A 22,366-nucleotide genomic window follows, 5' to 3' on the forward strand; every position below is an offset into this window, starting at 1 on the left:
AAGAAATGAGCAGAAGAAAATGGGCCTGGAACACAATAACATTTAAGCTGATAAATGGGTACTCTTTTCTGATTGGCTGAAATTTGACCAGCTACCCACCTGAACATGTATTTTCTGTTTATTAGGGCCGGAGAAACATGGAGACCCCTGTTATTGAACAAACACTATAGATATGATTACTAACCTTTGAACAAAACACCTTTTTAGTAGGGCACTTTAGAGGCTCCGTGAGCACCCCAAAAATACATCTCTGTAACCTGTTTTTTTAGGACCCCAAAGGTGTCTAGTTATGATTTCTTCTTGTTGCCGTTGTCAACTAATGTCCCATGGGGTTTATTTTTAACCCTTTCTGACACCTACCCCCAACCCAAACCATAACATGGAGATAACAGAGAATACCATAACTCTTGAAGTAAACAACATACAGCGACAAATGAACACATTTTCTATATCATTTTGACCCAAGGAATTCATTAAAGTGGTTATTTTAAAGATTCAAGCACATCTTGACTCTATTTCAGGACATTAACAGACAAAAACTAGCAGAAAATGTTCAAATCACAATTATCACATCTATATTTCTCTTTGTACTAAACTTTTAAGGTGTATTCTTTTTTACCATAATGTCTTTTAGGACCCTAAAGGTGTCTAGTTAGGTTTTAATCTTGTTGCCTTGGTCAAATAATGTCCCATGGGGTTTATTTTAACCATTTCTTACACCTATTCCCAACCCGAACCATGCAATGGAGACAATAGAAAATACCATAACTCTTGAAGTAAACAACAAATATCAAACAGAGACAAATTAACACATTTCTATAGATGATTTTGACCCAAGGAATTCATTAAAGTGGTTATTATTAAGATTCAAGCAGGTCTTGACTCTATTTCAGGACAGAAACGGCAAAAAAACTAACACAATTATCACATCTATATTAATCCTTGTATTAAATACTTAAGGCGTATTCTACTCTACCCCATGTTTTTAGGACCCTTATGGTGTCTAGTTAAGATTTCTTCTTGTCCCATGGTTCATCATTTGGTGACCATTTTAAATCGATGTCCACAGGAGTGGCGTTTTCTTATCTGAACCAGACAACGTACAAAGACAAATGAACACACTTTTTCATAGAATGTTTACACCAGGAATCTAATGGAAAGGTCACTGACATGGTACAACCATTCTTTATTGGTGAAAAACACACAAATATCAAATTCTGGCTTACATTTAGGCATAATATAACTTTCTTAAATAATCAAAACATAATTTCACTGATCAGTATCATCCATCTCAACCTCTTCCCTCTTATCATCATCATCATCATCATTAAATATTGTTAGGATGATCATACACCAACCTGAAAGCCTTTTGAAATGTGGGGTTCTTCTGGAGCTTTTTGAGTGGTGCCACCTTGCCCTTGAAGGAACTAGTACAGCCCTGATGGTACCCACGCAGGGTGCTACAGTATGGCTGCCCAAGAGAGGTTGCTAGCTCTGTGACATTTACCAGCTGACGGTGCCTGCCTGTGCCAGTGTCAAGGTAGATGAGCAGGTTGATGTCGTCATCAACATCAACAATCATTCTTGGCAAATCTGCTAACACAAGAACTCACCAAAGTTATCTAGGTATTGATCAATCAACTCACTTCTCAATCTAATGCCCCAAGTTTATGAGCTGCTCCTTCCACGATGAGAGCAGCTGTTTCACATTTTGCCAGCCGCGATGCTGCCTCCTTACTCCCCCAGACCTTGAGCATCAACTGGCAGAGCTGTCGCTTATTTTCCTCATTGCCCAGAAAGAACTTAAAGTCCTGGGGTTTCCTGGTGGCTGGACCTTGCACTATGAATTTCTACGAAAGTCCACGCCTCTGCCTCTACTGCGCCCTTGATGGAATTCCATCCAGGTGCAGTAGAGGCTGAGGCGTGGACCAGCTCGCTTGCCCCCATGCCAGGACACACTCATCCCCCACATCCAGTGGGTGAACTATAGAGTGACCTGTTACAAGCGAGCAGCTGAGCCAATCTTTTGGAGGCCTAAATCCTACGATGATGGTCATGGTGGCAGAAGACGGAAGGAGGGATTTTGAAGCCTGTCTGGTCTTGTGGGCCAATTCTGCCCCTATCTCTCATTGACCTGTTGGCTGCTGGTGTCATCAGTGATGATGATGATGATGATGATGATGATGACGATGATGAGAGGGAAGAGGATGAGGTGGAGTTTGATGATGAGATGGATGATACTGATCAGTGAAATTGTGTTTTGATTATTTAAGAAAGTTATATTATGCCTAAATATAAGCCAGAATTTGATATGTGTGTGTTTTTCACCAATAAAGAATGGTTGTACCATGTGTAAACATTCTATGAAAAAGTGGGTTTATTTGTCTTTGTACGTTGTCTGGTTCAGATATGAAAACGCCACTCCTGAGGACATCGATTTAAAATGGTCACCAAATGAACCCCATGGGACATTAGTTGACCTGGCAACAAGAAGAAATCTTAACTAGACACCATAAGGGTCCTAAAAACATGGGGTAAAGTAGAATACACCTGAAGTATTTAATACAAGGATTAATATAGATGTGACATTTTGACAAATTTCTGTTATTTTTTTTCAGTTTCTGTCCTGAAATAGAGTCAAGACCTGCTTGAATCTTAATAATAACCACTTTAATGAATTCCTTGGGTCAAAATTATACATAGAAATGCGTTCATTTGTCTCTGTATGTTGTTTACTTCAAGAGTTATGGTATTTTCTATTGTCTCCATTGTATGGTTCGGGTTGGGAATAGGTGTAACAAAGGGTTAAAATAAACCCCATGGGACATTATTTAACCAGGGCAACAAGATTCAAACTTAACTAGACACATTTAGGGTCCTAAAAGACATATGGTAAAAAAGAATACACCTTAAAAATGTAGTACAAAGAGAAATATAGATATGATTTCAAAATATTCTGCTATTTTCTTTGCTGTTTCTGTCCTGAAATAGAGCAAAAATGTGCTTGAATCTTCATATTAACCACTTTAATGAATTCCTTGGGTCAAAATGATATAGAAAAATGTGTTCATTTGTCGCTGTATGTTGTTTACTTCAAGAGTTATGGTATTCTCTGTTATCTCCATGTTATGGTTTGGGTTGGGGGTAGGTGTCAGAAAGGGTTAAAAATAAACCCCATGGGACATTAGTTGACAACGGCAACAAGAAGAAATCATAACTAGACACCTTTAGGGTCCTAAAAAAACAGGTTACAGAGATGTGTTTTTGGGGTGCTCACGGAGCCTCTAAAGTGCCCTATTATTTGTTTTAACCCAAAAATATCACTCCCTTTGACTAAATGAATTCATCCACCACTCAAAGCCCATCACTAAAGTGGCACTATGTAACTTTTTTTTAATGAAAATTAAACATTTGTCCAATCTGTATGGTAGAGTATGTTAATACAAAATAACTTATACTTTTGTTCATGTATTTTGTTTCCCTGCTCTTCTATTGAGACATTTAGATTGTGTCAAAGGTCATGTCTCACCTAGACAGATTCAATTTATCTCCCGAGGCAAGCAGGCAGGCTCGATTAGCTCAACGGTAAAAATGTCAGCATTTGTGAAGGAAACCAGGTTTAAATCCGGGGTAGAAGACGAAAGTTACATAGTGCAGCTTTAATATAGCATCAAACTGGCACAAAATATTTTCATGGGCAATTATATATATTAATTTGAGGGTCCTTGAAATGACGTTTGAGGACTACTGATTTAAACCACACAGAGCACATACAAGTAACAAGCAACTGTAGCGTTAGTATTTCCTTCAGCTATGTCAAACCAACACCTGTTTCATACTGTATGTAGTCAATAGATGGCGCCAACTGACAGTTCTGGGTTGTTGTTGGACTCATGCAGTTATAAAGGAGCTTTTCTTCAAAGTGGAAAATAACTTTTGAGGTACTTTTACTTCATCCTAGTATTAAAACTTTTCAATACCTTATACTATTTCATTAAATTAGTTAGGGTTTAAGCAATCTGGGAACCCATCGGCAATAAAAAGAGAGATTAGGGTTTAAGTGTCTTGCTCAGGGACACCTCCACATATTGCCAGGGCCGGGAATCTAACCTGGGGCCTCCTGCTTCCACTATGCTTAGCGGGCGCTGTTCTGCGACTTTTACATGGGTACACATAGGACTTTGTAATACTATGTAAGTGAATTACGCTACGGAACATAGCTCACAGTCACAAAACACAATTTGTCAAAATGTTACAATGAAATATTATTGTATGCATGTAGATATTTAGACAGACAGGCAGACAGAATAATTCATGTACAAACTGTGTGTTATGTGTTTATCCTTTAATATGGGTTTAATGCATCTTCATGGTGAAATCATATATTATAGAACGGAAAACGCAAGTGACCTTCATATGTTTCCCGTTCAAATTTGCTGCCTAGCCAATGAAACAAAGCCATGGGACACAGTTATGCACAGAGACTATAGTTAAAACTGAAGCGGTGAAATTGGGCGATTGGGTGGCTCCTGGGTTCTGATTGGTTGTTCACTGATGCATGGTGCTCGGCATTAGTCGACCACCTGTTTTCACTGATGGTTTGTGGTCAGGCATTGGTTGACCACCTCCAGAAGTTGTGCGTTCTCCAGAGCTGCTGCTACTCTCTCTTTATCCGCCAACTGCTTGTTCACTGAAGAAAAAACACACAATGTAGAGAATTATCATCTACTGTATATTCATTTACTCTCTTCCTCTGGCAGCTGCTCAATCACACGAGATGCAGGCACACAAACACGGTGCAAAACGCACAATATTGACATATTTTGTAAATAGTAAAAAAGAAGAAAAGGTAAATGGTGCATTTATATAGCGCCTTTATCCAAAGCACTTTACAATGGGCATTACCCATTCAGAACAAACATTCACAGCAGAGGATACCATGCAAGGCACCAACCTGCTCACCAGGAGCATTTAGGGGTTCAGTGTCTTGCTCAAGTACACTTTGACAGTAACACAGGGGGAGCCCAGGATCGAACTGGGAACCTTCAGATTGCCAAGTGGGCGCTCTTCCTCCTGAGCCACTGCCGCCCCATGTTGTCTTTGTAAACAGATATACAGTATGTTTGCTTATAAAGGTGCTTCCTGTTGTCTTTTTGGTACAAATCATGTATGTCTTGAGATCGAAGGAAGCTTAAAATGAGGTTAAATGGACGTTTAATACTATTGGTTAAATTATATAATAAGCAACGTAATTGATTGGGTAATGAACCCGCATGCGTTGTTGTGGTTAGACATTGTTTGGCCTGGCAGCTCTGTTGTCAAGGGTTACAGAAAATGACAAACTCTGTGTGTAAATAATGACAGGTGTGTTTGAGCACATGTACAATAAGAACCTGTCAACGACATGGCTGAATGCATCTGAAGCCCAGTCCAGACCAATGATTCACAACGCAACGGCTTGCAACTTGCAACCACTTGGAACAGGATCCTAAAACTGTGGTTTGCAACTGGACAATCCACTCCCAGGCACTGAGCTGCGACCGATTGTCGTTTCCACAGCAACATGTGATAAACAACAGACGGGCCGTCCCTAAACTGGCAGACGGTGACAGACACATCAAGGCGAGGAGCAGAGATAGTTTGTCATTTCCATAACACATCAACCTAGTATATTAGAATATTGTATTGCCTACTCTTGTATAAACATGTGCTATCCTTTCTCCCAAAATTATATTTCGCTCTCTCTCTCGGCAGGTGCATGCATGCGGTAAACTGTGTGTACGTTTGTGTATGTGAGTGTGAGAGATAGAGAGAATGTGAGCTGCATGTTTGTGATCATAAATAAGTTGCAACTTTTTGTTTGCGATTGGACAAGTTGAATCACTTGTGACGCAATGAGCCGGCATGCACGACCTGCAAAAGGATGATTCAGACCGCTGCAACTTTTCTCTGCAACATTCATCACATTATGAGTCTTTGATGTGGACTGGGCTGGGCCAGGGAATTTGATTAAAGGATGTGATATCTATGCTTGTCCATCATACATCATAGGTGGTCCTATACTGATAATAGACAGAAACACATTTTATTGCTGAAAATACATTATGATGACTGACTATGGGCTCTTTTTGACTACAAAGGCAAAAAAGTAGTTAAAACAGTGGTGTGTAGTGTTGCTCTTGTGTTTAGTCCCAGTGTTGTCACATCAGCTCGACCAATCCAGAGCAACAACACTGCTTGTTCCTCCCACCATGGGTTCACAGAACTCAGTGTTAGTACCTCCCCCTGAGCAGGACCCAAATGAGCTTCAGAGAACTTTATCTAGCATTTTGTTGCTGTTGGGCAGAAACTTTGTTTTTCGTAAATGAATGCCCTACTTCATCATACAAGAGTGTCACACAAGAGTAGTGAAAATAGCAGATCTACAAGCTCGTAGTGAGCTGAGTTTTCAAAAGGAATGGTTTTGGACATACAAGGTTTCCACCTGACAGCGATGATATGGAACCAAATCCAGAACCTGTGAAACAGGTTACACTTAAGTTTACGATTAGTTCTTGTAGTGGAAAAGAACCATATTATGTTTCTTACCTGCGTCCTCTGTGGCGTGCGTCCCTGGTGTGATGTTTACATCAATCTGAGGAGGAAACAAACACACTGCTCTGATTCTTTATTTTTTTTTAATGTTCTAATATGTCAGAAACAAGGCGACAGTCAGGATGCATGTTGACATCCATCCATGCTTTCATTGAGGTCACCTCCATGACCTTAGCTAATCGACAGCAAAACATTTACAATTGACTTCAGATTTCCCTAGCAGGTCTGTGCATTTGATCTGTGGATAGTATCTGTACGTTCATAAGTCCACCTCTTTAAAAAGGTCCTGTAACTGACGTAAACGCCTAAAAAAAAGTGGTGTTTTATATAATTGGAAAGCCTGATTAGTCACGTTTACAACAAAGTACAATTTCAGTTGTTTATCCTGCATGTACTGAGCTCTCTGTCCTGATTGGATAAAATCAGTTATGTAACACTTAATTTGACAAAGAAACTACTTTACTTAACTTTATTAAAGTATAAATGCACCCGTCGGCTGCATAGACTCTGTTAACACACCAACATGTACACACACACACACACACACACATACTTTGAACCTATCCGGCAGAGAGCGTAGCAGCTTGACTTTGATGGACAGGCCAATGAGTGTTGCCATGCTACAGTGAGGGATGGTGGGAGTGAACTCTACGTCCACTGAGTTCTCTGTATCATTCACCTGAGAGAGAGAGAGAGAGAGAGAGAGAGAGAGAGAGAGAGAGAGAGAGAGAGAGAGAGAGAGAGAGAGAGAGAGAGAGAGAGGGGATACAGTTGTTGTTAAAACTAGATGAAGAGCCCGCTTGGAGTGGGCCGGTCCTGCAGAACAGTTTGTCTGATTGACTTCACACTCAACGCTGCCCTCTGTTGAGTCCACAGTAGTCTCGTCTCGCATAGCCAGACAACTACTCCACAATCTCCGAATGCTATATACTGTAGCAGTGGTTCTCAAACTCTCAAACTTTTTATGTCAAGGACCCCCAAATTGACACATATTAGGCCCCATCTCAAAAGGTTTTGTGCCAGGGACCACCAGAAAAGATTTAAGTAAAAAAAAAAAAAACATTCAAAAGTTTCAAAAATGTTCAAACATTTTAGATATTTTTCAAAAATGACAATAATAGCATATGTACAATCTGCTATTGTACGTCTGCTAATCAAGCTCACATATATTTTAAAACATCTTAATTTTTTTTTTCAAGTCTGCTAAGCAGCAAGCTATATGTGATTTGATTAATTGTATTTACAGTAGGACAATTTTAATAACTGTGTTTCCGTGGTCCAGACTGTATGACAGAAGCATTTGAAAATGGTGGGAGGCAACAGTCTGGCTTGCGACACTAGGTCCACCACAATACACCCGCAGAGTGTGAAGACAATCTTGAGATATGCAAAGGACAGACAGACTTAACCATCACTGACTTAAACAATAGATGTCAAGAGATGTATAAAGTGAAGTTACGGTCACATTTATGATTTGATCATTTATGATGCAATGCTGCAACATGTGGTTGCATCATTCTGAATAGACATGCTGACTGAGACACTTAAGCTATGTAAGCTTTGTTGTTACTACAAATAGCTAAAATAGTTTTTTACTCAAAATAGATAATTAGGGTTAATGAGGTTCAGTCTTATTTGCAAACTAAAGATACAGACACACAGACATACCTTGACTCTACATTGTTCCACCACATTCAGTTCTTCCAGAGACAGGGGGTGTTCGGGGTCATTGATGGATTTGATCAGATGTAATCTGGTTAAAGATGTAAATGCTGACATGATGATGTAACTAATCAATATCATTAGTTATTCAAAAAAGACAATGTATTTCATTTAATTAAGACATAAATTAATCCTGTATCCCTATTTTTGTTATCATAGGCAACCTTTTGCACAAAATGTAAATTGTTTTTGAAAATAGACAATCTACAAGCTCACTAGATCTGCTATTTTCACTATCTTTTACGCTTCTCGGTTATTCAATGAATCAAAAAAATAATCGATAGAATGATCACTATGAAAATAATCAAACATTGCAGCCCTAGCTGACATGATAACAGAACCATACAAATTAAAACACCTGACATCATAGAAATCGAAGTACAAAAACAATACATCATTTTATATTTATGATCCCACTGCATCACATAAGATATAAGATATGATGATATACACTTTATTGTCCCGCAAGGGAAATTGGTCTATAACTCACCCCCACAATTGAAAATGCAGACTTCAGACAATGTATCATCATGAAGATTACGATAAACTGACTTACTATTTACTATTTATTATCATTGTTATAAACCAGATTATAGCCAAGAGTCAAGAAAACGTATTTTTGTATGACAAGCCTCAAAGACTAAACTGCCTGCCAATCAATACACACCTGACCAGATCAATATAGGCTACAACCTGATAAATCTTCACCTGATCAAATCAATATAAAGCTTACCAATTTATAGCAAATCATTATACACCTGACCAAATCAATTTACACTTATATTATTTTGCTATGATCACTGCAGGTCAATAATATAGCTGATGAGATGTGATGCAACTCTGATTAAACTCTAAAAAGGATCATTTACAGACATCTTAACACTGCCAACAAGTAGGCTATGATCATGTAAGGATCATAATAAACCAAGTGACTAATTCAATATTAAGAATTAATCGTAAACATCATTAACTCTGATTAGCCATGGCAGCTTTGAAACAGTAGAATAGCACGCAGATAGATGACAATTTGATCAAAAACAAAGGATATCAAATATTTCTCTCTGGTCGATGGGATCGTGCACATCTTCATCTTCATCATCATCCGTTAACAGTCTGTCAGCAGAGCGAGAGAATATGTGAGGATTCACGTTGTTCAAAGGAGCCTCCATCACTAAGGTTTATGCGCAAATGTATCCTGACTGATGTAACGTTAGATTACTGATGTAAAGTTACTTCACACTGGACCACAGAGCTATGTAAGAACTGGACCTGCTCTCATGTTTACATTACAGAACACACTTCCTCGTAACGGAAAGACATTAGGGTCAAAAAGATAGAGATTTTTTTTTTGTTTTGATTGTTGTACCAGGTGTGTCCAGCAGATGTCAGTAGACACCCAGGCAGTAGCCCAGGGCTGCTGTACCAATTAAATATTTTTGGCATAATGAATTCCAGGGTACCATAGATCAGTGTTTCCCAAACACTGGGTCGGGACCCTTTTGTGGGTCGAGGATACATATTTATGGGTCGCGGCTCGTGAGTAAATATCAATTTTTTTCAAAAGATTAATAAAAACAAAGGAAACAAGAATTTCATTTTTCAAGAGAACTTCATATATATATATATTTTTTTTTAAGGATTAGCCTAGTAAAAATTGCGATGCGACACGTTGTGAGCTTGTATATTGGCTATTTTCAAGGGTGTTTGAGGTGTTGACCAGAGCAGTGTCGTCTGCAAACTTCACGGCCATGCTCGCACTGTCCGAGCCCCTCAGGTTGTTGGTATACAGTGAGAAAAGGAGTGGGGAAATATCAATTTATTTTGATATTATAGTTTAGACTGATGCTAGGTTCTTGGTTTAGGCCTACCTATTATCATAGATTACTATCCTTACCTTGCTTACTGTAAGTCACTCTGGATGAAGAGCGTATGCTAAATACCTAAATTGTAAACATAAGTTTGTAGTGAGTCAGAATATTACTGAACCAAACCCTTCTTCTTCCTCTGTGGTTAAACAGTCTGCCTTCTACCAGGCAGTGATCTCTCACTCACACACACACACACACACACACACACACACACACACACACACACACACACACACACACACACACACACGACACACCTAGTTGTAAGTTAACATCTCTCTATGCATAATGGGAGCATCAACATCTGTATGTTTCACATCACAGGTTTACAGGTGTAAAGCAGAGGGTGAAATTATTATTTTTGTGTGTGTGCTTCATCTTGTTGTAGTATTCTGTGAGAAGAGAGAGTGAGAGAACCGAGGTAGAGTGAGAGCAAAGGGAAATAATCAGAAATCTGGTTAAATAGAACAAATGAAGATTTTTCAGGATTCAAATTCAAAAGCAGAAAAACTAGCAGATCTACAAGGTCGATCTGATACTTTTGATGCTTTTGTGTGAAGCTGTGGTAGGATTAATTCACAAATTGACAATGAATAATGTATTTGATATGTCCTGGAAGGCTTGAAGTTATCATTGAGATACAGCGGACTAAATGTTTGTATTATTAAAAAGCAATTATTTTACAATTCAAAAATGAAATTCTAGTCTGTACAACTAGATTAAAACATGTGGATGCATGGAGATTGAAAACACAAGGGGTGAGGCATCATTTTCGATGGTGCCGACTCCGAGGTACAATACAGATAATTCAGACAGAAAACCCTGGGGCGGCAGTGGCTCAGGGGTAGAGTGGCCGGTAGAGCGCCCGATGGAAGCCGTGAGGTTTCCATTTCGATCCCGGGCCAGAAGAGTCAAAGTGTCCTTGAGCAAGACACTGAACCCCTAATTGCTCCCGATGAGCAGGTTGGTGCCTTGCCTGTTTTCCTCCGCCATCGGTGTATGAATGTTACATAAATGCACCATTTAAAAAACCCCCACAATAGATTGCTGTATCAAATTAAAACAGTTAAAACTAGAAAAAGTGCTCCTCGGAGCACAGGTCTCCGCCAGGTCAGGTACGTTATTCTGGCCTCCTGGTGGCGCTATAATAGGCCAATGTGAAAAGGGTGCCAACCGTGCCATTTATTCTTAGCCTGGCTCCACCCCCTGAATCCTTTGCCTAGCATTCAGGGTCTGGTGACGCTTTCGAAGGCGGGTGTTTCTCGGTTGAAAATCTGTACGACGAATCGGGATCGGGACAATCCAGTATGAACCAATCGCGTTGGTTCATAGTGGAGTCCCACTTTGGCCACGCCCCCATCTCAGAACTCCGCTGCATTGTAAGGGCTTTCAGACTGAATAATGGAGTGAAACGAAATGAAAATTCAGGCTGAGTGTCAGGCTAATTTATTCTTGCATTGACACTGCATTCATGATTTGAGGCATTTTGTTCCAAAAATGTGTTTTGCTAAATTAGACCTGCTGGTGGCGCTATAACAGGCCAATGTGAGAAGGGTGGCATTTCTTCCTCGGCCTAGTGGGAATGTGCGTGTGAAATTTCACGGAAATCCCAAGCTGTGTGTATACTTTGAGGCTTTTTGTTCAAAACGGACCAATCCTGCAAACTTTGGAAGCCAACCTTAGGCAATGAGGATGGAATATGGGAAATCGGACAGATCCTTGTTGATCACATGACTATAGTGATACTGTGTACCGATTTGCATGACGTTTGGATAAAATTTGTAGGAGTAATATAAAAAAATGGGTTTTGCACAAATCGGCCTCCTTCGGCCTGGCGGACACAAAAAGCATTAATTGAAATTACATGTAAATAAAATACATTTAAAACAACTTATTGGACAACCAAACACGTGGAGCATAGTAGCAAAAAGCAAATCCAGATAATTCTGTAAATAATTATGAACCTACATGGTGAGCGATGTTTGGCAGCGAGTACAGTACAGTGGATAGCATAGCATCATTCCATAGTCCAGGGGCCAAGCCATATTTTGGTACCACCTAAGGTGACCGTAAAGTTTTTGTATTTTTGTCTTCCTACATGTCTCTAGTTTATATTTTGGTATGATAGCCCTTCCAATCTTGTAGCTTAATGGCAGTTATCACTATCATACCAAAATATAAATTAGAGACATGTAGGAAGATACAAATACAAAAACTTTACGTTCACCTTAGGCGGTACCAATTTGTGAAAATATCAGTGTTGGCCCCTGGACTACCAGCTAAGTAGCCTCGCGTGGCCAGACAATATCACACGACACAGATCTGCCGAGGGCTAAAGTGCGATGCGATTTTGCAAAGGCAGATTCGTCTGGAACCAGGCTACCAGCTAAGCATTGCTGACAGATAGCAGGGGAACCTTCCTAAAATGGCTTCATAATTGTGTTTAACCACATGAACCCTAGGGTCCCTATAGTGGGGAAAACATTTGGCAAAAATAGCAGCTCTACAAAATCACAAGGCGCAGCAATGCGACTGGTTGGGAGCTGTACAGTAGATCGGCAAAGATATTTGGTGTAGATGGAAAAAAGGAGGGGGCCTCGTATGGACCCCTGGTGGACTCCGTTCAACGAAGTGTATAGGGTTTAATTTGTTTAGGGGTTAAATAGATTTGTGGCTTTATTTTACGTTGTGAACGCTTAAGTTTCAGGTCATTCAGGGCCGAAAAAACTGTTCCCAGGCAGAATTTAGGGGGTGACCATCAATTATTTTCTTACTGATTATTCTATCAATTACCTTTTCGATTAATCGATTAATCAATAAATGTGGTTTTATATATATTTATTTTTTATTATCTATCGATTATCCAAGCATTATTTTATACTTCGTCATAACAGTCTTGAGCAAAAGATAATGAAAATAGCAGATCTACTTGGCTATTTTCACTAGTTTGGGTCCTGGGGAGACATCAAATTCCCCTTTTGGGTCTTGAGCTAAAAGGTTTGGGAACCAGTGCTTTATAGCAGTGGTTCTGAACCTTTATAAATTCATGGACCCCCAGTTTGATATGCAATAGACTACGGACCCCTATTTGATGCCATTTTTAATCCTCTGGGACCCTATTCTTCACTGTAAAATCATCACTTAATTTCACTCTCAGAGTTATAGACCCATAAGGATCCATTTGGCTCCTCTAACTATCAATCATTTGGCTGGCTGGGGACCCCCTGGAACCGCCTCAAGGACTCCTGGCGGTCCCCGGACACCACTTGGTGAACCACTGCTGTATGCCTGTATGCCTAAAAACTAAATCCAAATGTGTACATCATTTTGTATTGTCATGTCATCATGTCATAACATAGAGATATTGTTATTATTTTGGTCATGGATAATGTTGCTATTGCCATGCCGTCTTTAGAACTAGAACTAGAAATAAATAAAATCATGTCATTGTAGATTTTGTATAATATTTCTTTGTTTATTTTTGTGTGACCTGTAATTGACCAGATGACTGTAGGGTAACTTATTTTCTAATATCTTGCACACAGTCTAATGTAATTTTGAGTCAGCGCAAATGAACTGATTTAGCAGGAACCATGGTGGTACAGAAGTTGAAGAGCAGAGACTGTGAAGGTAGTTGGTTCAAATCCACCGTTTGAATGTAGATCTGATAAGGCTAGGTAATTACCACAGTCATAACTGTTTTCCACATGTCTGTGGTGCAGGGGAAACATTTATGTTTTGTAACCAGAAGTTCCCACAAGTTTGTGCCTGGCTCTAATTCTTCTTGCACACTTTTCTAGTATTTAAAATGTAGTAAGAGTGGTGATTGAACTCTTAACCTTGAGGGCATCAAACATCAGAGACAAGTGTCCATTTGGGGATTTGAACTCACATTTTTCATGTCACTGGCAGCTGCACTAACCAGTTTGCTAAAGCACCAGCCCCACTGGCTGACATGCAGATGTTACATTTATACTAAACTAATGGAAGCAAATGTCATTGGGGATCCAGTTGACAATCTCGACTCTAGTCAGCCTAGAAGGTGGTGGGACTTAAAATAGAGGAAGGGAGGTGAACACTAATATTTCAGTTTAAGTGCTGGTTATAAATTCAATAATCTGGTAAATGTTGTCACCAAATGAAGAGCCAGGGATTAATATCAGTGTGGATATATCAGAATGTTTGTGCGTTTGGAGCTGGGTTTTCACTCAGTATGCCTACCATAACCTAGTCTGTGAGCCAGGCCCCCAAAATTGGGGTCATCAGTATCATCTGGGGGGAATAATTCTCATAGTGATTTTTGGGAAGGTATACAACCCTAGTGCTAGGAAATATGTGATAGCCTTGCATCTGTGGTAGCTTTTCTGTCAGCCAGTAGAATGGAGATGCAGTGTCCTAGGCTACTGAAGTATCTGTTCAAATGTCTTTGGCCCAGTTGACTGACGCAGGCGGGAAAGCATTATGCCGAAACAAAGACAGTGTAAGACACCTCCCTCTGTGGGTCACATAAGCAGTGGCACCAATCATGTGCTGGGAGTAGCACACTTCATTTGCATTGGCTTGGTATAAATACTGGTGTGACGACGCCACTAAGGCACATACATTTCTTTGTATAAACTCCTCGAGAAAGAACCATGCCTGAACCCGCTAAGCCAGCGCCCAAGAAGGGCTCCAAGAAAGCCGTCACCAAGACCGCCACCAAGGGCGGGAAGAAACGCAGAAAGTCCAGGAAGGAGAGCTATGCCATCTACATCTATAAGGTCATGAAGCAGGTCCACCCTGACACCGGTATCTCTTCCAAGGCCATGGGCATCATGAACTCTTTTGTCAACGACATCTTTGAGCGCATCGCCGGTGAAGCCTCAAAACTGGCTAACTACAACAAGCGCCGCACCATCACGTCCAGAGAGATTCAGACCGCCGTCCGCCTGCTGCTCCCCGGTGAGCTGGCCAAGCACGCCGTGTCTGAGGGCACCAAGGCTGTCACCAAGTACACCAGCGCCAAGTAAACTGCATCGTCCGTTAAGAAACACAAAGGTCCTTTTAAGGACCACCCACATTTTCAAGTGAGAGTTTATCCGAATACTAAGCAAATGTCAGAACTATGTTCTCATGTTGATTAATCGATTATGACCTACAATGTGCATCAGAGACATGATAAGGTACAGGGGAGTATAACGTTTCTACATGTTTTCCCACCCGCATCATCCATTTGTCCCGCTAAAATATAGACTAGGGATGAAGTATAAAAACGTTTAGGGTAAATCTATTTTAGTTGGAATTCATGTTTCTATTCAATGCTCCACTTTCAATCCAATCCAGTTGTAACACACTTTCTATCGATGCATAATGTATAGTACGAAAACATATATAAAGTATAATCTAGTCAGTCCACTAACTGCAGACTATTGCTAGTTGTAGGCTACCACACAAAGAAATGTAACATTTCAGCATGTTTATTATAGCTGGGATGAGTGGGGTCTCTGACTTCAAAATTAAATAGACATTTTACACAGTTCCTATAGTAGTGTTTAGAATTCCTGACTGAATCAGGGAGTATGGCTCCGTGTCCCTGTGATAATGGTAGAGGGTAGAGACTCTCTACCATTATCACAGGGGAAAAAAAACAAAACAATGATTGATATAGGAATAGAGCCCTCTCTATTCCTATATCAATCATTGTTTTGTGTTTACCTAGGGCTAGAAATAGGACACCCGTCACTGATGAAATAACGCAGTAGAGCAGGGCATTGTGGAAATTAGCGGTAAAAAATACAAACCCCCTTTAAAATATTATGAACTACTAAAGTTAATATTTTCACTGCTATATTTACAGCCATAAAGGTATGGCTGATATGACTATAATAAGTGGAAATCTTTTAAAGAAATAAGTGGGTGGCTCTTAAAAGAGCCGTTTTGGGGTTGTGACAGTGACGGATGAGTTTAAGCACGTTCTCCACGGATACGACGGGCCAGCTGGATGTCTTTGGGCATGATGGTCACCCTCTTGGCGTGGATGGCGCACAGGTTGGTGTCTTCAAACAGACCGACCAGATAAGCCTCGGCTGACTCCTGGAGAGCCATGACAGCAGAGCTCTGGAAGCGTAGGTCGGTCTTGAAGTCCTGGGCGATCTCCCTCACCAGGCGCTGGAAGGGCAGCTTACGGATCAGTAGCTCGGTGGATTTCTGGTAACGACGGATCTCTCTCAGAGCCACTGTACCGGGACGGTAACGGTGAGGCTTCTTCACTCCACCGGTAGCCGGCGCGCTCTTACGCGCTGCCTTGGTGGCGAGCTGCTTCCTGGGGGCTTTGCCACCGGTGGACTTACGAGCGGTCTGCTTGGTTCTTGCCATGGTCGCTTTCTGTAAAACGTAGATAAGAGTTGTACTCGAAAAAGCGCAAACTGCAGCTCTTTATTTCAGCGGCTCTGAGATGCCGTCATCCTCTGATTGGTCTCTGGTCAGGAACCTCCTTCTCTGGGAGGAACCGTTCACGCCACTAGTAGTGATTGGAGGGAAACTCATACACACTCACCCCGCGCTCTCATTCATATGTATGATTGGTGGGGCGCTCGCAGACAGTACTAAGTTGAGGATATAAAAAGCTTCGTGTCACTGTTCCCCAGTATATTTCTTGGTAGTTTGACTTTAGAATTACAGCTTAATTATGAGTGGACGAGGCAAAACCGGAGGAAAGTCCAGGGCGAAGGCTAAGACCCGCTCATCTCGTGCCGGGCTCCAGTTCCCCGTGGGTCGTGTCCACAGGCTGCTGCGTAAAGGCAACTATGCCCAGCGTGTCGGTGCCGGCGCCCCGGTCTATCTGGCGGCTGTTCTCGAGTATCTGACCGCTGAGATTCTGGAGCTGGCTGGAAACGCTGCTCGTGACAACAAGAAGTCTCGTATCATCCCCCGTCATCTCCAGCTGGCCGTCCGCAACGACGAGGAGCTCAACAGACTGCTGGGTGGAGTGACCATCGCTCAGGGCGGTGTGCTGCCCAACATCCAGGCTGTTCTGCTCCCCAAGAAGACCGAGAAAGCCGCCAAGAAATAAATCTACTTCATTAGACTGACCAAACCCCACAAAGGCTCTTTTAAGAGCCACCCACCTTCTATATTAAGAGTTCCTCCTTATTAGCCCCTTTCTCCTGTTAACACTTATTTTCTGCAACAGCAGTTAATAATGGAATTGTATTTGTCACATCAGTATTTCATTTATAGCGTTTACAATGCATTATCATGCTTATGGGGTTAGATCACTCGCTATATGAGTGTGTATAACTACATAATGTGCATGTAGGTAAATATATGTACTAATGTGTATACTATATAGGCCACTCATTAATAGTTAAATTGCCCACAATCACCCATTGGCTGGACATATCTAAACATCACATCATACCCGATGCTTTTTAAAAATGTTTGTCCTTTAGGTTGAGTGTTTACATGGAACACAGATTATATACATTTTAGGTGCTGTTTGTTGCACTGTGTACTTTTTGAAGGTGTAAATAATGTAAGGTCTATTCATACCCCATCGTATGGCAAATAGGCCTAGTTGTTCGTTTTTGTTTATGTAAGCGTCATTGGGTTCATGAAAGGCGCTATATAAATTTGAAACGTCATCGTACTGTCTCCATTTTTATCTAAAATCTAAAAATGTCTCCACTAGATAAAAATAGACTTTTGCTGTCCACTACATTGTTTTAAGTCAAGCCTGGTTACATCAAGGTCTATTTTGAATGTAGGACAATCAGCAGAAACGACTCCAGTCAAAATCAAGACAATCAATGGGAAAGTAGGCCACTCAAATCCTATTATAGTACAACTACTGTATGCTAATTTTACTTAGTGTCATTTGTGTCAGTAGCCAATCTAGCCATCATGCAATAAAACTAGCTTCCACCGGTTCTTTCTACAACTCAGTGGAGACAACACTTTCATTATTAGAGACACCCTGCAGGCAGTGTCGCGAGAGAGAGCGAGATGATGTTTTAAAGGCCCAAAAAAGGCTTTTGTGATCAGTTCAAACAAATCGAGGGGGGGGGTGTGCAGTAAATAGAACTAAATGGCACAAGTAGCTATTGAGCTGATCCCTCTATTGGCCCTTATTTCAGTCAAGTATCCACTGTATTGTATAATAAATGCCCCAATTGAAATCTATAAAAAAAATATGGATAAACCCTTTCTTGGCCGAACGCCATTTTTTCACCCTCGTTTACTTCCTGTTTACATATAGGGTGCGTTCGAAAATACAGCACTGAGCGCACTGGCCAATACAAACTAATAGGCGAGTGTGCTCCGGTGCGTAATTTTCGAACGCGCCCTTAGTGTAATTCCGGGTTCCACCGGATGCGCCCCGTCACTACCCGTCACTACCGCCCATTGGGAACTTCCGACAGAATCGGCCACAGACGGCATTAAAACACTTCTTTATTGAATAATATGGATTATTACATTAAACTACTACCCCGTAGAGCCAGTTAACATTTGGGGCTTGGGGTTAAGCACCTTTATTTTCACATTTGTACATGTTTGGAGTGTCTACGGGGCATAGTGCAGAAAGTCCAGGTCTCCATGGGGCGTGAACCCTACAACTCTCGTAGATTGAAGACGTCAGAATCATAAGTAGCCTACGTCTACGAGGGTTGTATACTACAGCTAAACTGCAGACTATAGAGCACCGAAGTCCTGACGTCACTCGTTCATCCCCAGGTTTGCGGAAGTAATTTCTCTATGGAGAATAACATTGGGTCATCTTAGAATCGTCTCATATAAGAATTGTGGTCCAAAAATAAACACCGCGTGTCGGCGTTATTGTCAGGGAGGAGGTTCTGTATCGTTTATGATAGTCAGTCACTTATATTTGATACAGTCTGTTTCTGGCGAAAATGTAACTAATTCGGCGGAAGTAACATTAGCGTTTTCTCACCGTCAGTTGATGCTTCATATCCATAAGAGTCAACACGCCGGGGTCATGTGTTTATTTTTGGAACACAGTTCTTATTTGACGCGATATTCATTACGTCTATGGGATTCAGAACGGGGGTGGAAAACTGCAAACCAGGTAGACAAACAAAGGATGTGTAAATGACGTCAGACTTCGGCGGTCTATTGCTGATGATACTTCTGTGATCCATGTCCCTGACCCTGACCAGTTGTACACAAAAAGCAATCAAACATTTAATTTGATCATGTTCAAATATAGCTGGGATGAGTGGGGTCTCTTAACTCCTTATCTTAATATTGACTATGTAAAGCGTATATTTAAAATAATTAAATTCGTGTTATATTACTTATCCACCTGGAATCTGTTGTGCAGCTTGCTGACGATTTTCACAAGTTCAATGTGCAAAGTGAGTTGTACAGCCTCAAACTTTTACCGTCTTGATAGTTAGATAATCTGTTATAAAACAATAAGTGGCATGTTGCATCATGGGGACAACGGTCTACTTTTCCCTGATCCAACCCTGTCCCCCTCTGGCAACTCTTTGAATAGCATACATATAAATGAAAACACTCCGTCATCTTGGCTGTTTTTAAGCGATTGTATTCTGACCCCATTATAACTAACCCTAACGGCAGAATGATGTTATGTCGGAATCAGAGCGGACCACCACAATACTACACATGTATGGCATTTTATGTCCAAGCTCGAGTATGCACACAACTAGGACAGGATGTGTACATGTTGGGAGATATATTAAGACACGTTCACTAGCCTCGGAGTCGTGAACCCATGCCTTTTTTTTAAAGAAAAAACCGACCATGCATCGGTTATACGAGGCAAACTGCAACTTATTTGCTAAAATAAGTAAAACCTTAAGTTGCTCACAATTTGTCAGTCACAATGCAATAACGGAATAAACTCTGTAAAGATAGTGTGGGCGGCTCTTAAAAGAGCCTTTGGGTTGTTGGTAGAAGTCAGTCAGTCATTTACCCGCCGAAACCGTACAGAGTGCGTCCCTGTCTCTTCAGCGCATAGACAACATCCATGGCGGTCACGGTCTTTCTCTTGGCGTGCTCGGTGTAGGTGACGGCGTCACGGATCACGTTCTCCAGGAAAACCTTGAGGACACCACGGGTCTCCTCGTAGATCAGACCGGAGATACGCTTCACACCGCCACGGCGAGCCAGACGGCGGATAGCGGGCTTAGTGATACCCTGGATGTTATCACGAAGCACTTTGCGATGACGCTTAGCGCCTCCTTTTCCAAGACCTTTGCCTCCCTTCCCTCTGCCGGACATTTTGTTATTGCTGTTGGTTGTTGAGTAAGAACACAAGTAATTCCAATAGCCGAAGCCATGCTTATTTATCTGTGTTCTGAGGACGTATAGGAAGACAGACAGCCTGCTCTGCACTGGGCGTTGCCTAAAAAGCTGCAGCCAACCCCCTTCATGCTGCATGACAATAACATCTCCAACGGTTATATTGGGCATGGTTATAAAGCAGAGACTTGGTGGTAGTAATTGACTATTAAAAAAGCTACTATCTATCTATTTACACTGCTATTATAAAACAATGGTGAAAATGGAATCCACGTTGACTGTGTGCAAAAGTTATATCTGATCATGTTTATATAACAATATATGTTACTGTTTAAACTTTGTGGTGCTGCTATTCTTGTCTCCCTTATACAATAGAACATTTATTTAAATATATATTGGGGGACAAACATGGATAATCTATTCTAGATATTCATTTTCACGGAGCTCTAGAATATTTCAAATGTATCACCTGGGGCTGAAGTGACTAAAATAGGCTACAGGTAGAGACCTTAAACCAATAAGACATTTAGAAAGACCAACTTAAAACAGTGGACTGGATAATTAAATTATTATTTAAGAAATGATTATATTATAAAAAATCAACCAGTCACCCTAGTTTTTGTTTTCATTTGGAGACGTGGCTCTATTTTAGTTGGTTTGTTAAACCAATTAACATTCATTTTTTGGGCGTTCATCCGTCTCCCTTGTCTTTTGTAATGGCTTCTAGGTAAGGGTTATAACCATAGAGTTATACTATATCGGTTATACCAGCATCCCTTTCTGAGTTTGTCCTTACCCTTCACAGAGTTCACACTTGCAAGTAAGCACAAGCACAAGTGTGTGTGCTTTTTTCCCCCCATCTTGCGTTTTATATATATATATATATATATATATATATATATATATATATATATATATATATATATATATATTTATTTTATTTTTTTTGAATAATTTATTTTGGGGATTATGTATGTGAATACATGTGGATGTATTCTATGCATTGCTGTGTATGCATTACTTTGTTGTACTTCTACATTACATTATTGCTGTGTGTGCATCAACCATTTTCATATAATTAATACAGTTAGCTAAAGGTTATTATTGGGGGGATGTCATTTTCAAGCCGCAAGCCTTCACTCTACAGAGTCCTGACGGTGGACACAGGATCTGGCAGGAGAGCTGAGGAGACACAGCTAACTCCAAAACATGTTGCGAATGGTTTATGGTCATTAAACATGAAAATGAGGAAATGAAAAAACTCTTATAAAAAGTTGTGGTTGGCCCTTAAAACGGAGGACATAAAAAAAAAGGCTCCATTGGAATTGATCATTCATAATATGAAAGTCTTACTTTCAAGAACATCTTTTAGTCTATAAGTATTTGTTCTTAGATTGTAGTTGTTTACCTGCTGTGTTGTGTGTTTGTTTAGCCTCCAGAGCTGAGGAGAAAATAAATCACAAGATAAAATGAGCTTCACTATAACATAGAATATGGTTTACCTGTTGCATGAACTGCTCTGTTTATATATGTCGTCTTTACTTTAGCCACTCAGCGACTTTAACCACTCATTTAGTCAATCTTTTTGTTTTTAAAAGGAGCACTTCAGCGAATTTCAACCTGGTCCTCACTATCACTCATTATGGCACCATTTCTGTCTACTCACTCTGTGTCTCATTAATAATATCTCAGACCTATAATGCTTTTCTAGGTACTCAAAGATGCTTTACATGGGGACAGGAGAAAACAAAACAGAAGACTCAACTTTATTAGATAAACACAAATAATTATAATTGGTCGGCTGTGGACAGTTGAGAAACCTGCCTACCAATGACATCATTGATGGAGATTCCAAGCTCATATAAACTAGAACCTTTCTCTTTCTGCAAAGTTAGCATGCTGAAATAAAAGCCATT

The 22,366-nt window shown here is 40.5% G+C and overlaps 5 protein-coding genes across 5 annotated transcripts; 2 read left to right on the top strand and 3 right to left on the bottom strand.

The window, feature by feature from the left end:
- Positions 1-4,330: 4,330 nt before the first annotated feature.
- ciao2b (cytosolic iron-sulfur assembly component 2B) lies at positions 4,331-9,616 on the bottom strand. The gene is made up of 5 exons (XM_080450501.1): positions 9,363-9,616; positions 8,263-8,340; positions 7,148-7,273; positions 6,589-6,634; positions 4,331-4,690 (listed from the first exon to the last, which is right to left on the bottom strand). Exons 1-5 carry the CDS (start codon positions 9,483-9,485, stop codon positions 4,590-4,592), a joined length of 474 nt encoding a protein of 157 aa, XP_080306627.1. The 5' UTR covers positions 9,486-9,616; the 3' UTR covers positions 4,331-4,589.
- A 5,202-nt stretch (positions 9,617-14,818) lies between these two features.
- Positions 14,819-15,193, top strand: LOC308100445 (histone H2B-like; the record flags this gene model as incomplete). Its single annotated transcript, XM_080449496.1, has 1 exon — positions 14,819-15,193. One exon carries the CDS (start codon positions 14,819-14,821, stop codon positions 15,191-15,193), a length of 375 nt encoding a protein of 124 aa, XP_080305622.1.
- A 934-nt stretch (positions 15,194-16,127) lies between these two features.
- LOC308100383 (histone H3.2) lies at positions 16,128-16,538 on the bottom strand (the record flags this gene model as incomplete). The annotated part of the gene is made up of 1 exon (XM_080449408.1): positions 16,128-16,538. The coding sequence occupies one exon, from the start codon at positions 16,536-16,538 to the stop codon at positions 16,128-16,130; it is 411 nt and encodes a 136-aa protein (XP_080305534.1).
- A 313-nt stretch (positions 16,539-16,851) lies between these two features.
- Positions 16,852-17,235, top strand: LOC308101138 (histone H2A-like; the record flags this gene model as incomplete). The annotated part of the gene is made up of 1 exon (XM_080450499.1): positions 16,852-17,235. The coding sequence occupies one exon, from the start codon at positions 16,852-16,854 to the stop codon at positions 17,233-17,235; it is 384 nt and encodes a 127-aa protein (XP_080306625.1).
- Positions 17,236-20,117: 2,882 nt separating this feature from the next.
- On the bottom strand, positions 20,118-20,429 carry LOC308100758 (histone H4; the record flags this gene model as incomplete). Its single annotated transcript, XM_080449853.1, has 1 exon — positions 20,118-20,429. The coding sequence occupies one exon, from the start codon at positions 20,427-20,429 to the stop codon at positions 20,118-20,120; it is 312 nt and encodes a 103-aa protein (XP_080305979.1).
- Positions 20,430-22,366: the final 1,937 nt, after the last annotated feature.

The sequence above is a fragment of the Gymnoscopelus braueri genome, assembly GCF_963280865.1.
Source record: "Gymnoscopelus braueri genome assembly, chromosome: 14".
In the NCBI taxonomy this organism is placed as follows: Eukaryota; Metazoa; Chordata; class Actinopteri; order Myctophiformes; family Myctophidae; genus Gymnoscopelus; species Gymnoscopelus braueri.

Bases quoted from the DNA above. Each gene is read 5' to 3' on its own strand.
- ciao2b (XM_080450501.1), bottom strand. From the start codon at position 9,485: ATGGAGGCTCCTTTGAACAACGTGAATCCTCACATATTCTCTCGCTCT. The intron at 8,341-9,362 runs ATCCTTTGTTTT...ACCAGATTACAT, and splicing joins ACCAGAGAGAAATATTTGAT to CTGATCAAATCCATCAATGA. The intron at 4,691-6,588 runs GTAAGAAACATA...TTTTTTCTTCAG, and splicing joins GCACGCCACAGAGGACGCAG to TGAACAAGCAGTTGGCGGAT.